At 36.5% G+C, this 15512-nt stretch overlaps 1 protein-coding gene across 1 annotated transcript in view; it reads right to left on the reverse strand.

Moving 5' to 3' along the window:
* taok3a (TAO kinase 3a) overlaps nucleotides 1-15512 on the reverse strand; it is a 112235-nt gene that overhangs the window by 17102 nt on the left and 79621 nt on the right. The window contains exons 14-17 of the mRNA XM_059988308.1: nucleotides 14088-14225; nucleotides 4492-4728; nucleotides 2141-2269; nucleotides 1140-1343 (exon numbers count right to left, since the gene is read on the reverse strand). Of these exons, the coding sequence (XP_059844291.1) occupies nucleotides 1140-1343; nucleotides 2141-2269; nucleotides 4492-4728; nucleotides 14088-14225 (708 nt within the window). The remainder of the gene's footprint in view (nucleotides 1-1139; nucleotides 1344-2140; nucleotides 2270-4491; nucleotides 4729-14087; nucleotides 14226-15512) is intronic.

The following is a 15512-nucleotide window of genomic DNA, read 5'->3' on the forward strand; positions in this document are numbered from 1 at the left end:
TTCCATCCAGAGAGTGAGCTACCACAGGAAGTAGTTGAGGCAGATGCATTACCAACATTTAACAGGTACTTGGATAGAAAAGACTTGGAGGGATGTGGGTAAATGGGACTGACTTGGACAGAAAGAATGGTTGGCATGGACAAGGGCCTGTTTCAGTGCTGATAACCTCTATAACTATCTGGCAAGATTGGGATGGCACAGTTAAGATTTCCCAGAATAATGCTGGACAATTCCAGGACAGTGGGAACTGATGACACTAGGGTGACAGATACACTTGCAACTATTACTCCACTGGCATCTGTCACTCAGCATATTCTAGACTCGGCATATCTGCACAGGTGTGAGACCTGCCTAAATAAAGGTGAATGGCGGTTATTGACATGCATCTTCAGTCCTTTAAAACTACATTTTGTTCACAAATCTTGAATACCATATACACTCAGTTGCCACTGTATTAGGTATGATCTTCTGCTACTGTAGCTCAAACACTTCAAGGTTCAACTTGTTATGCCTTCAGAGATGCTCTTCTGCACACCAATTTGCAATGCGTGGTTACTGGAGTTACTGTCATCTTCATGTCAACTTGAATCAGTCTGGCCATTCTCCTCTGACCTCTTATCAACAAAGCATTTTTGCCTACAGAACTTCTTTTCACTGGATGTTTTTTAATGCACCATTCACTGTAAATTCTAAGAGACTATTGTGCGTGAAAATTCAGATATCAGTTTTTGTGCTACTCAAACCGCCTCATCTGGCAACACCAACCATTCCACATCAAAGTCTCTTAGATCATACTTCCTCGCCATTCTGATGATGGGTCTGAACAATAATTGAAGCTTTTAACGATGTCTATATGTTTTTATGTACTGAGTTGCTGCCACATGACTGGCTGATTAGATATTTGCATTAATAAGCAGGTGTACTTAATAAAGTGGTCATTAAGTGTATTTAAAAAACCTGTTTGGAACTAAAAATTAAATAAAATTTCCTTTCATGAACAGAATGGTGTGAAGACAGCAGAGAGAAAGAGCAGAGAAAGTTTTGCTTTTCTGATCAACACTGACACCTCTATTTTAAAGCAAAAGGTATTAAATGATTAGATTCACATATACAAAGGTCTGATTTCTCTTCTATTTTACCTCGCGTAGATGCTCCTGCTCCAAATTATGTCGCATGATCAACAACCTACGCTTAAGCTCTCGACAGTTTCGATCATACTGTAATCGTTGGCGGCCAAGAAGTTGTGATTCTTCTTCTGCCTGTGTGCGTTGAAGGTTTTCCTTGTGCCTGGACAATCGCTCTTGCTTTTCCTTCTTTGGTGTACTGTGATCTTCATTCATCTCCTGGAGAAGAAAAATTGCAGAGATAAAATTAAGGAGGCTGAGTGGGTGTGTAAAATATATCGATAAAAATCAAAGAAACCACTAAGATAGTTTATAAATACATAGCGAGAGGATACCAGAACATGCCTTATTAGAGGCCAAAGTGACAATATGAGTGTAGAAGCTGAAGACGTGTAAATGTCTGAATGAGTACTTTCCATGGCTTCACAGAAAATGGGAATGATATAGATTAAGGGAAAAGAGTGTGAAGAAACGGTAGTGATAAACAAAAGTTGAGGGAATATATTAAGTTGTCTAGTGTATTCAAATCTTGAGATCCCCAGCCTTGAATAAAAACCAAAGCCTTTAAAAGATGCATAGGAAGATATAGCCATTTATCATTTACCATTCTCTTTGGCTACATACGTGGTGGAAATGGGCTGGAATGTGGTTGAGATGATATTACTTGAGAAGAGAAACGGAAATGCTTAAAGATAGAAATTGAAATTAAACCAAATAATCTTTGTTTGCCCAATATGCACACTAAATTTCTGATTCTATCACAGGAGAGAAAATTCAAATAATTCCTCTGAATTAGGTCAATGATGATTTGCAGTATCTCAGCTCTTGAACCATGAACCTTAGACAAATGATCTAAAGTAAATGTCATGTAGAGCGTTTTTTCAGACCCTTTCAAGATTACTTTACGCTTCAAGTTCTGCATGAAAATAAATGCAATTTTGTTTTGCAAAATAGTGACTTACTCAACTTACAGCGCCCCCTCTCATCCCAAACCATGTTCCCCTATTCATACTTACCTCTTTAATTTTTTCCTTACAAAGTTTGTACTGGTGCTTCTGACAGTCTAAGAACATGGTCAGTTCCTTTTTCTGTTGGGCTGCAATTTGTTGTTGTGTTTTTTTCTCATCCTGTGCTGCTATCTTCATCTGAAAGAAGCAAAGTTCATATTCAGTTGCAAAGGGCAACAGCCATGAAACTACGATAGCAGAATCCTATTTAGCCACTTCAATGTTTAATCTACATTTAATAATGTTCTCAGCACACAAAAGAACCTGTGTTTTAGCTCATATAAAATAAGAATTCAAACTCAATGCACACTGCTCAAGAATCTGCCCAATAATTTGACCAAATATATGAAATATGCACAAATGAGTCAATTTTTTTGGCAAATTTAAGTTCAGCTGGATTAAATTTTTAAAGATAGATAATTAGAGTTATTTTAAATTAATAACAGAGTCTTTAAATTGAATTTAATTACCAGCTTTAGCTAGAGGAAGGGCAATATGGTAATGATCTGAGAGTAGATTCAAGCTGGCATTGTATTAGGAAAGCAAAAAAAATAAAATTTAGGAATAAGAAGGAATAGAAAGCGGAGAGATGCAAAGAAAGCTTGAGCGTTTTACAAATCTGCAGAGGGGTAAACTTGGTTGATGAATTTTGTTGCATGTAGCCCCAGAGATTACTTAAAGAAAAAAATAGCATCAGGCTCAAAGTAGGAATGGGAACTTGATGTAGCATATTCCCAGATACAGAGCAACATGCTTGAAAATCAAAAGAGATTAATATGAATGCAGTCGAAGAATAGAGAAGTTATTTTTCAGGCCTCAAAATAATGGGAAGCAGATGGAAGAGTGATTGTATTAGAAAATTTCAGAAAGGTGCCAAAACTTTAGACAGCAGGTGCCTTCAACAATTCCACTGTTAATTAGAAGACTGCAAGGGCCAAGAAGGAAGAAGTACTCCTGAAAAATTATTAGCATACACATTTGCAGCATTAGGGAAACAAAAAATAAACAATTGAAGCTAATTGTAGAGCACAAAGTTGGAGAAATGTGTAGGGGTAATCCAAACATTCTGTTCGCAGTAGGTGCAGAAAAAAATGGAACTTAAGTGAAAATATTGAACAAAAAAATAATTTCAATGATATGCAAAGGAATCTGACCCAGATGGACTGGAATCCGAGATTAGCAGAAAAAAATATTAAACTAACAATAAAAGGCCTTAAAAGAGAATATTCATCGAGCACAGATGAGTCACTATCCTTTGAGGGGAAAAGGGCATCCAGAGCTAGAACTCTAGCCAATTAAAGACCTTGATTTTAAATTGAAATAAAAAGTGTGTTAAAATAAATGCCAGTTTCATGATTCAGATGTGAACCAAACTGATTCCTTGATTACTGATACAGTAATTCAACAAATACATGAGTGTTTTACATACAAGTTCACCATTGAGGCAAGTCAAGGGAAGTGATCAAAAACTGAAAACTTTACATAGCATGAAGTTTATTACTCCTCACGTACATGAAGGATGTAAGTAATAAAGTCAATTCAATTTTAGATTTTAATGAGCATCACATAAAGGGTAGAATTTTAGAGCTCAAGGCCAAGGGATCTTAAAATGTCGTTCCAGTGTTGGAGTGATTAAATTGGAATCGTGCAGCATTTAGTTGGTGGAAATTTCTGCTTTTTCAAAGTTGGAAGTTTGACAATAAGTGCCCCAAATCAGAGAAAACTGGGACATCCCAAGAAATTATTTATTGAGATGAGATGGAGACATGTTGTGTGATGTTGCCAGATAGCAACACAAGAAATCTGTGTGTTCCAAGGAAAGACCCAAGGGGAACATGAGAGGTAATGGTGCAGGACAATTCTCTGGGTACAGACATCAATGCAATTTTGAGGAACTCAATCATCATTTGGCATGTTGCTGCCTTTGATACTATCAAATTCTCCAACTTCTGCTAATTTAGTCTTTATATCTATATCAGAGCTGTCTCTTTCAACAAGTCATTATTTTGGCCAGTTTTTTTTTCCTTTGCTATTATTTGCATAGTCTGGCCAAAATGGCACTTTCTTGTTATTAGCAACACATTGCAAGGACAAAGCAGCATAATTGGCCATTTTACAGCCACATTAAAATTACTCAGTCTCACTCTATAACTGATATTCTCTTCATTCTACCCATCCATTTTCACCTTTTACTGTTAATCTAGACTTAACATCACCCTTTGGTAACCAATCAATGCAGTACCAAGTATTATAACCTAAATAGTCCGTAGTTTCTAAATGTGTATTTATATGGCTCTGCCTCCTCCTCCAGGACTAATTTTATATTTATCTTTCTTCAGATTCCCTTTTTTTCGTTTTACCTCCTTTTCCATGGAAATCTGTTGTTTTTTTGCCAGCTTCTCCAGCTCAATGGATGCATTGTTACACTGAGTTTCCACTTCCTTCTCCAATCTTAGACGATGTTCATCCATCTCAGCCTTCAACTTATTCTCTAAAGCCATCAGCTGCTTCTGGTGCTGCCTTCGCATCCGCTTGTAGCCTGACATCTGTTCACGTAATTCGTTTTCCTGTTCATGCTCATGGATCTGTCTTGTAACCTGGTAGCAAGAATAAAATCATGAAATTAAGATGACCAGTATTACAATGATATAAAAATTAAGAAAAATAGGGCTATTAAAATGGAACATTTCTAGTTCAGATGTACTATTTAATAGTTATTTCATAAAAACTGAACATGCACAATTAAGTTAGTTCCGCAAACTGCAAAAACGTGCATTGCAGTTTGATTACTATCATCGCCATCTTTGATATACAAGACTTATAATGATAAGTGTTGATATGCTTAGTTATTACTGGTCTGCCAGGTTATTAACAGATTTGGGACAGATCGATTTATGAAGTTTTCTCTTCACATCAAATCATTCAATAAGCCTGCAGCGTTGAAGATCCTTCAGAGTGTTTGACTTGATTGACTGACAGCTACACTTAAGAGGAAGATAAGGACCAATAATTTTTGTTTTGTTTTATTAAAAGGGTATTCTTGACATATAAGATTATTGCTAGGTTCTTTGTCCTTAATCCCCATGTCGGTCTGAAGCTGTCAAGACATTTTACATTAATTCAAGTGTTTCTACTGAATGTGTTCATTTATCTGGGCAAAAGCAGAAAATCTTGCAGGCATATCATACATATAAAATATAGAATAAACCTAATCCAGGAAAATTATCTCAACTTCCTCTCAATCATCAGCCAAATAATGGAAGGTGTTGAATTAGTTTCCAATAACGTACTCATTGATGCATATTCTAGACTCTAGAAGACTTTTTGCCACCAGGCCTTGTTGCAGCCTTGGTCAAAACAAGGACAGAATGGCTGAATTCCAGTGATCTTAAACATCACTGACTGTGGCATTTGGGTGCTCAGGTAAAATTGTTCAATGTAAATCATCTGAGAATGCTCCACAGGATGGAGTCGTATCTCAAACAACAAAAAGCCAATGGGGTAGCTGTAATTAAGACATTCTGAAACACTGCTGGAGAATTTCCATGCAGCATTGTTACAGACACAAACAATTTTAGTTGTTTCATCGCTGACTTTATCCTGCCCCAACCCAATAACTGATGACATGCATTCATTTGTGGCCCTCAAAAAAAAACTGTTCACAACTGCACAAAGCATGACAGGACAACATTTACACTGAGCTAGTAAATGAAAAGTAACAATCATGCCATGCAAGTCCTAGACAACAACCTTGAATATGGGATATTCTAACCACCTCCCCTAAACAATCCATGGCATGATCAAAGGAGGTGGCTACTAACCAATGACATAATTGGATCAACCACAAGCAGGTCAGAGGCTGGATATTCTGTGAAAGTCGACTCGCTCGCCATCTCCCCAATAACTTTCTCCAATCTATAAGGTAGTTAGCAACAGTTCTTAGAACACTCACACAAACTCAACAATGTCCAGTACAAAGCAACCCACTTAATTAACACTCCATCTACCATCTTAAACATTCACTCCCTCTACTACTAGACATTTTGTTGCTTCCATCATTTATAAAATGTAATGTGACAAATTACCATGATTTCTTAAACAGTATGTCTCAAATCTCTGAATCACTTTTAAGAGCACAAATATAAGGACAATCACCATCCAGACTATGCCATAGTCATAGAATTTTCATTTTGACCTGCTGCACTGGGGAAAATCTTATCTAGCTGGAACAGTTGAAGTGAACAGAACAATACCACCTTCTCAATGGCAATTGGAAATGGGCAGTGAATACTGGAAAATATCAGCCTGGCCCATATCCAATATATGAATGATAAAAAAATAAATTTATCAATTTGTTTCTAGTTTGAGGCCACCACTGTATAAATATTCTTCCACACAAAGATAAAATCAAACAACATTAAACTGCAGTAAAACAGAATTTATTGGAAATATTCAGCATCTGAGGAGCGAGAAGCTGAATTAACAATGACTTTCTAATAAAATTCAGGTTGTTGTTCCTGTCTCTGCCTTTTGGCGAACCCGGTGGCAACCTTGCCGTTTTTTGAGCATTTGTCTGTTTTTATTGTGAGGCCAAGCTGCTAGCTTGACGCTCAACCCAGCTTGGATGTAAAGCGTGTAAGAAGCTGGTTGATTCAAACCCTAAACTACTTGACTTGGAGTCTGGTGTTGATGCCACTACATCACCAGCCAATAAAATTCATGAGTTCTGATGAAAGTCACTGATCAAAAGCTTTAAGCTGGTTTTTCATCTTCAATGAGCACTTCCATGCTTACAGTATTCTGCTTTTTTCCCCCAATATGTGCTGCAGTAAGTTTAAATATAGTAGCTACAGATTTTTGATTTTCTTCTGTTACGTTACCTTCAGTTAGATTTTGTGCAAATAGGTCCTAGATTGAAAGTGCTAATTGTAAACACAAGATATTCTGCAGATGTTAGTAATCTTGAGGAACACACAAAGCGCTGGAGGAACTCAGCATGTCAGACAGCATCCATGAAGAAGAACAGACAGTTGGCGTTTCGAACTGAGTCTCGGCCTGAAACACTGACTTTTTATTCCTCTCCACGGATACCGCTGAGTTCCTCTAGCATTTTATATGTGTTGCAAGTGTTACACCTGCTTACAGCAAAGGCCAATGACATTTCACCTAATGACATATAACTAAAAAGGATAAGACTTGTGCACGTAGTGTCTATCGTGGCTATCCAAGATGCTTTGGAAATACATAATTTGTTCAGGTAGAGAAATTTGTTTCTTAAAAATATCACTGACTTTTTGCACTCTAATGTTTTAACAGTAGTGACCTTTCATGCTAGTAAATAAACCCATGAAAGTGGAGCACCCTATTATTGCACTGGAACATCAAATTAGTTTTGGTTGCTACAATACCTAAAATGGAAAGTGAACCTGCCATCTTCTGATTTAGGTATGGTGTGTTGGCTCCCTTCAGGGATAAAGGACAGCTCATAAAGGCTGCAGGATATCCAGGAGCACTAATGGAAAATTACGGATCAGCAGCACTGAGATTCTATGGTTATGCTTTCAAGATTAGAACTTTAAATCATCTATAGTCACTGCTGGCTAACAAGAGTCAAAATGGAAAGGGAAGTATTATCAATGTAGAGCTAGGTCACACATTAGGACTGATAGGGACACAGGCATCAGTACCAAGTGAGGAGGCAGCTATTGAAAAGATAGAGCTGTCAACCCAAGATATTTTGCATAAAGTACAGACAGAAACAATACAGATTTAATGGCATGGTTCTAAATAATATGCAGGAACAAAGGAGCAATGATACATGTACGTGGACCTTTGAAGTTTGATGAATACATCAAAAGTGATTTAGCAGAGCTTATGGGATATTGCCTAATAAACAGAATACAGAATTAGAGAGGCAATCTGAACCTTTACAAAACTCTAGTTGTGCCAATCTTGGTCACCACTCCTTAGAGAGAATGTGGATGTCCTTAATTGACAGAAAGATTTGCCAGAATATTTTCCAGAGATGAAGTTCTTTTAGCTACAGGGTAGGCTGAAGACAGTGGCAGTTTTATTAATGGGAAGGAAGTCAAGGGGCAATTTTAAAGAGCTGTACAAGGTTATGATAGTCTTAAATAAGTGGACAAAAGCAAAGTTTGTATGATGGTAAAATACTGGAGGACATAGATTTGGCAGAGAGTACCAATGGAATGTCCAGAACAATTTTTTAAATTGCAACATGTGGTAACAACCTGGTGTCTGTGACCTATAGCAGTAGTAGAAGTAAGGATGATCAATGAAATAAAAAAATTGGTTTGCACATTAGAGAGATAAACATACGAGGCTATGAGGATCTATTAGGGAAGGGCACTGATTGGGCTAGTCTATAGAGAGCTGACATGGGCTTGATGGCCAATGGCTTCCTCTGTGCTCATGATTCTACTTGTACTTTCAAATGAGTCATGGCTACTTAGCTACTTTTCACTGTCCTAAATATCTGCTCTACAAACATTGCAAAGTTATGAAGTAAAAATGCTGCTAATAACCTGCTTTGGAAAAATGAAACTAACATGTTTTTTGAAGAATATTATTCCCTCACCTGACTTGTGATGCCATGTATAATTTGTTGTTCCCTATTTAAAGTACCTTGATCCTACAAGTGCTTCAGATGTTAACTACACTAAAAACTAACAAGCAATCCATGACTCTTCAACTAAATGAAACTAAAAGAGAAAAATGACCAGCTGCGCAGGTTGACTCTGTGCTTAAGAAGGCGTGCGGTGTATTGGCCTTCATCAATCATGGAATTGAATTTAGGAGCCAAGAGGTAATGTTGCCGCTATATAAGACCTTGGTCAGACCCCACTTGGAGTACTGTGTTCAGTTCTGGTCACCTCACTACAGGAAGGATGTGGAAGCCATAGAAAGCGTGCAGAGGAGATTTACAAGGATGTTGCCTGGATTGGGGAGCATGCCTTATGAGAATAGGTTGAGGAACTTGGCCTTTTCTCCTTGGAGCAACGGAGGATGAGAGGTGACCTGATAGAGGTGTATAAAATGATAAAAGAGGCATTGATCGTGTGGATTGTTAGAAGCTTTTTCCTAGAGCTGAAATGGTTGCCACAAGAGGACACAGGTTTAAGGTGCTGGGGAGGAGGTACAGAGGAGATGTCAGGGTTAAGTTTTTTTACTCAGAGAGTGGTGAGTGCGTGGAATGAGCTGCCAGCAACGGTGGTGGAAGTGGATATGATTGGGTCTTTTAAGAGACTTTTAGACAGGTACATGGAGCTTAGTAAAATAGAGGGCTATTGGTAAGTCTAGTAATTTCTACGGTAGAGATATGTTCGGCACAACTTTGTGGGCTGAAGGGCCTGTATTGTTCTGTAGGTATAGAAACTAATCTACTCAAGTTATTTTTGCATGTGTCAAAAAGACATATATTCCAAACTACTTCTAACCAACAAGAAGCTAACCTCCTGTCAACATCTTCTCAGTTCTAGCCAAAATACTGTAAAATCACTACTTTCAGGTTTCAACAAGTGAACACCACTTAAATTTCATTCAATACTCTTTCCCACTGTCTGATTAATTTGCCCTTTAGACAAATAAACATTTAAAATTTGGTTGGAGGTGATTCTGCCATTTTCTTAAGCTAAGTTATATACATTTATATGGAGAACCAAAGTCCCAATTCTGAAACAGTTCGTGGGTTCAAATTCATAGATTTCAATGCAATGAGTGCTGAATACTGGTATTTTCTCCTAAGTTAGAAGATCGTTCATTCTAATATCTTGAACAGATAAAATGACAACTTAAGTATGCTTAGGAATTCAAGTTTCAAGCTACAACGAGGAACTAGTATCCCAATGAAATTAGAACAAAAGATTGATACTGTAGATTGATAATACCTGGTTTTCGCATTTCCCAATTTCAGGGTGAAATGGTTTCACCACATGGTTTCCTCAGAAGAGGAAATCAGAATTCCACTCTAATTTGCATCATCCACATCAAAAAAAAAATTGAATAAGATTTATTTCCCATCAATTAAAAATCTTAGTCCACTGGATGTGTAAATCCTTCCCCAACTACCCATGCCAACAATTGTTCCTACATCTGTTTTATATAATCACACATAGTGAACTTTTCCACTGGTCCTAAACTTTGCAATTAAATCAATCAGTTTTATTTTCATGCAGCCTAAATTAGTTAATAAAACAAATGTACCTACAATGGAGTTGAAAAAGTTATTGAATACCCTAGATGTTGTTTAAAGCTATGCAATTATAATTTTTGCTATAATGCTTCCACTACAGTTTTAATTTTAACCACAAAAGGCTGCATGCAAATTAGATACTTCTCTTTTCTGCAAAACTTGAAAGGAAAAAGTAAAGCAGGAGAGTTTGAGTATGGAGTGAAATTAAAGGCTTAAATTGTGCAAAGTAATAATAACACAAATATTAATGCCCACTGTTGATAGAATGAGCGTTAGTTTTCATGATTTGTGCATTGACACAGTTCAATATCAAAATGCATAAGCTACTAATCAGTGATAGGGTGCTCCTTTCCAGGTTGCACCATTTGCTAGCCTTCTAAAACAGAATCAAATAAAATGTCAAAAAAGGGATTTCTTAACTGATTACACAACAAAATAACTTTAAAAATACTATTTGCTGCTATGTGACATATAAGATGGCATATTGAGCTGTTTTCCCTGCTTAGCAAACACTTGGTACCTAAAAATATAATGTAAGCAGTGTACCAATTAACTGTTTCTATATATTTCAGTTTTAAAATGTGATTTTTCAGGTTCTACTGTACATCATATATGTTCCATTTGGTAAAACGATCGAACGATAGCTATGTTAGCCTCTTTTATTCATGCACTGCTGCCTGTAAAAATTCCTCAATCTGATTGGGTGCTCAGCTAGCACAATGACATCATGATTTCTGTGCACTGATGCCTGCTCGAAACCTTCATCAGGAAAAGGGAAGCCTACACTTTGGATGGAAAATTTTTTTAGGGCAGATTTCTTTGCAGTCAGTGCATCAATTTGCAACAAAGGTTATAAAAATATTAATATAGATGATTGATTGAGAAGTTTTATCTGAAAAACTAATTTTAAACACATTGCATGAATGTGAATATTCATTAACTCATACTTGAACTAACTAACCCTCTCAATGGCAATCCGCAGTATTCTGCTGCTCACAAGTCACAAATTGCCCAGCGATAGGAATTTGCTTAATAGTCTCCCACATTTTTTTGTTTTTTTTTTATTTGAGATACAGCATGGAATAGCTCAAGCTGTGGTGCCCAGCAATCCCACAATTTAATCCTAGCATAATCACAGGACAATTTTCAATATCCAATTAACCAACTGGTAGGTTTTTGGAGTGTGTGAGGAAACTAGAACATCCGGAAGAAACCCACTCACTTTGGGGAGAATGTACAATCTCCTTACAGGTAATGGTGGAAATTGAATCTGGGTCGCTGGTATTGTAAAGCGTTGTGCTAACCACGACATTACTGTGCCACAATAAAGATTTACTGCTGAGATGACATAAAGGGGGGAATGTTGGATGAGGGTGCTTTCAGAAAGCAGATTGCTATGTTTGCAGTAAGGCTTTGCTGTGGGGTTCACTGAGAGATAGTAAAATTGATAGATTGATGGGCAATTCATGAAACAGGATGGTTCAACCCTTTGATTTGCTGGTACAAGTAGGGTACAACCGTTTAACAAATGCTGAAATGAAGTCTCATTCTTCTAGTTAAGAACGGCCTCCAAAGATACCACAGTTCTCCAATATGGAAGTATCATTCATAAAGTTAGACCTGAATGAGTGGTAGCAGCAGTTTTGTTCTCCGGTGTATTCATACTTCAAAAATGCTCCTCCAAATCTGAAATATTGGATACCCATGGACTAGATGCAAAACTAACTCTGATCTTCTTCAGATGACAAAATTTAACAGCTTGTAATCAGACAAACATCAGGGAAATATTTCATAGACCAATCACATCTTACAGGATGATTGCGGATTAATCCAAAGCAGCCTCCCTCAAAATTCCAATGCTAGATGTGGGAAGGACATAATTTTAAGAATGTGCAGAAAAAGAATACTCCTGAAGTGATTGTTAAAAATGCAGTGCTTTGATGCCAAATATTATGGACAAATATGTCAATCTACAATACTTGACATTTAATATACCTTTCATGCAGTGAAATAACAGGGTGGTATGTGTTTGAGAAATGAGGAAATAAATGATACTCAACCAAAATGCTCTCTTTCCTACAGTTCTAGATTCTATATTGAAAAACAGTGTACAGTAAAAAAAATATCTGAAACAAAAAACTCTAGAAGTAAACAGGTTAATAATATTGTAACAAATTCTGTGGTTAAACCGGATGTGTATAAAAGTTTACTAACACTGTATTTGAAACTGTCAAATACACATTTATTGTTACTGAAGCTAACCTAACAAGTAGATAAGCACGTGTTCACTGGAATAATGGGCGGGCAACTTCTTAAAGCGGACAGCAAACAATGGCAATCATACATGATGGTTAAAAATGAGTTATGTTGAAAAGCTGAGTTGCTTTATGGTAGTAAAGTGTAATGGGGGAGGGCGAAAGAAAACTTTCCTCTTATCACCAAGAAACAAGAGGAAAATTGAGCACAAGGTGCTCAGTTTGGTTCATTTCAATGGGGAGAAAAGGTGAGCAATTTAATTTTGCGATAAGGTTGCTGTTCTATTCGACTTTCCAGCCAGGACTGGAAAAAAAAATCCATAAATGTCTAATCTGCTATTAAAAAGCTAGGTTTTTAAACAGAAGTGATAGATTTTCAGTAGCTAACATCTACTGTGCATGTCATGATTTTCCAATATTAGAGGACAATGACCCCTTGTCAAGAGACCAAATTATTTCACATTGATAAAACTACTTCATCGAACTGAAGGTACCTACATATACACATACACACATACTCACACACAAATCCTTTAATACAGTAACATAGCCAAAATCAAAATTACATTTAATGGTTTCCTCAGCAGTGACGTGCATAAAGAGCAATTAAATATGCCTGAAACAGGTAAAGCCATTGATATCCCATTTGGAAATCGATTAAACCATCATTCCATGAAACAAGTAAAACTGTTTTATACCGAATCAGACACAAGCCGGAATATAATACCTTGGTTGGTCCTTTTAATTTCCATATTTAGCATTAAATTAGAACATTTATAATAAGAATCATGATGGCTTATCTTATGTATTAATATATTTTGGTTCTCTGGACTTGTAATTGATGATTTTTGAATGAACAGTGCCATTTACTTCAAAGGAAAATTAATCAATTTGAATTCAAGTTGCATTTGTAACTGATTTGTACATCCTAATAATGTTCCAGACATATATTAAGGTAACATAGATTTTAATTAATAAATCTTACACTACATAAGTATTTTACTTCAATAATTACCTACTCATGATCTAAATACTTAAGCAGGCCCTGATATAAAACATTTTGCAAGTTAATTATTACGTCGCCTTCCTTCAGCCTGCACACAAAATGTATAATGCACAATGCAAGACTGCATACTTGCTTTTAGACTGACATTTGCTACACTGAGAGCAAGCCATCTCAGAGCTTCAACAGATTACCCATTGGAGATCAAGTCTCTGCAACCATAAATCCTTTTTAAAAAAAGTCCGAGTATTTTAAATGCTAAAGCTATGCTTCATTTACTTAACCTTTCTAAAACATTCAAATAAAGACAAAAGCTACACAAATCTTGAGTATAAATGGTTAATACAGGACAATTAGCTTACAATTAGTGATTGGGGGAAGAAATAATGCTTGGACTTAAAAGATTAAGGTGATTAACTAGCATAAGCAGTCACTGCAGAGAGAAAAAAAGAAACATACAAAAATCCTTTGTTTCATATAGCTTACCAGAGATGCTGTTCTAATTGTTGCAAAATGCTCTCGGTTCTTGAGAAGAGAGGCCCGACTATGGAGAGACGGTGTAGGCCGCAGATCAGGCCGTGAGTCTTTCTGGCCTGCTTCATCCCTTATGAATACATGGTCCTGCTGAAATGGGATAAAACAAATCCGACGTCAAACCGTGTGTTTTCCCTGCTGGATATCTTTGTTATACCTCTGCTTCTTTTGCGAGCACCAAACGAAATGCATAGTTAGCTGTACCAGTCACTGCAGCTGAGCAGTGAGATGAATAACCAACACATTGCAGGAGAGGAGTCAGCTGATCAGTTGTGGGATGCTTCCTGAATCACTGGCAGCCCTTCAGCAGCAAAATCCTTTTGCATCACATTCAAGCTGATTATTCAGGCAAAACATTTTGCATAGATTTCTATTCATTTTTAATCTTTTTTTGTCATTTTACAATCAGCATATAAATAAGCAATGTAAGCATGATAAATTATAGATTTGTGAACAGATTTTTTTGCATCTGGAAATATCACACAGCAATTATGAAATAATCATGCAGGCACTTTTGTTGTAATTTTCCCCCAAATAACTTCTCAATTTAAAAATTTTGCAAAGTCAATGATGCCAACATTGAGAAATAAAATAATTCTCATCACATCTCGTGAGATATTAATTTTTCTGATACAAAATATAGTGATTGGATCCATATTAAAAATAATAGATCTAGAAATTTGGTGATGTAAAAAAAATCAGTACCAAAATAATTTTAAATCACAAGCTTTCTGCTACAAAGTAAACATTTCCAAACCCAATATAAACTTGAACTAAGCACGCTTTCAGAAGAAAGTGCCAAAAATGATATTCAATTTTACACCAGACTTATGACAATGCAAAATTATACTTTTTAAAATGCAAAGCATTCAAATTTTCATATATGTTTCATGTAAAAGTACAAAACAGAAATGGAAGAGTACTGTCTTTGAGCTTATTTTATATTTTTATACAGATCCAACACAGCGAATTACTTAAAGTCAGTTTGCAGTTACAACACCAGAAGATAAATTGTCCCTTGGCCTTCACTACAAGAGGAAATAAGTGCAAAAGTACATATGAGTTGCTCCAATCATCCAGGGCCCCACTGAGACATCCAGAATAATGTACACAAGTGTACTCTCCGTACTTTAGGGATGAATATACAGTGGATTTTGGTTAATTGGGTCATTGGTTAATTTGGACAGCCTCTTATTTAGGACGGCTTTTTGAGAACAAAAACTAACTGAGAAAATAGCTGTGATTCCCTTTATATGGGACATTGTGCCGCTTAATTGAGGCAAGAAATCGTTGAACAGTTTCTAACCAACGTCAGAAGCACGCACCTATATGGCCGTTTGACACTATGCCTTGATTACAGCAAGCTGTTTTTAAGTA

This window comes from Hypanus sabinus, chromosome 13 (assembly GCF_030144855.1).
Source record: "Hypanus sabinus isolate sHypSab1 chromosome 13, sHypSab1.hap1, whole genome shotgun sequence".
Lineage (NCBI taxonomy): Eukaryota > Metazoa > Chordata > Chondrichthyes > Myliobatiformes > Dasyatidae > Hypanus > Hypanus sabinus.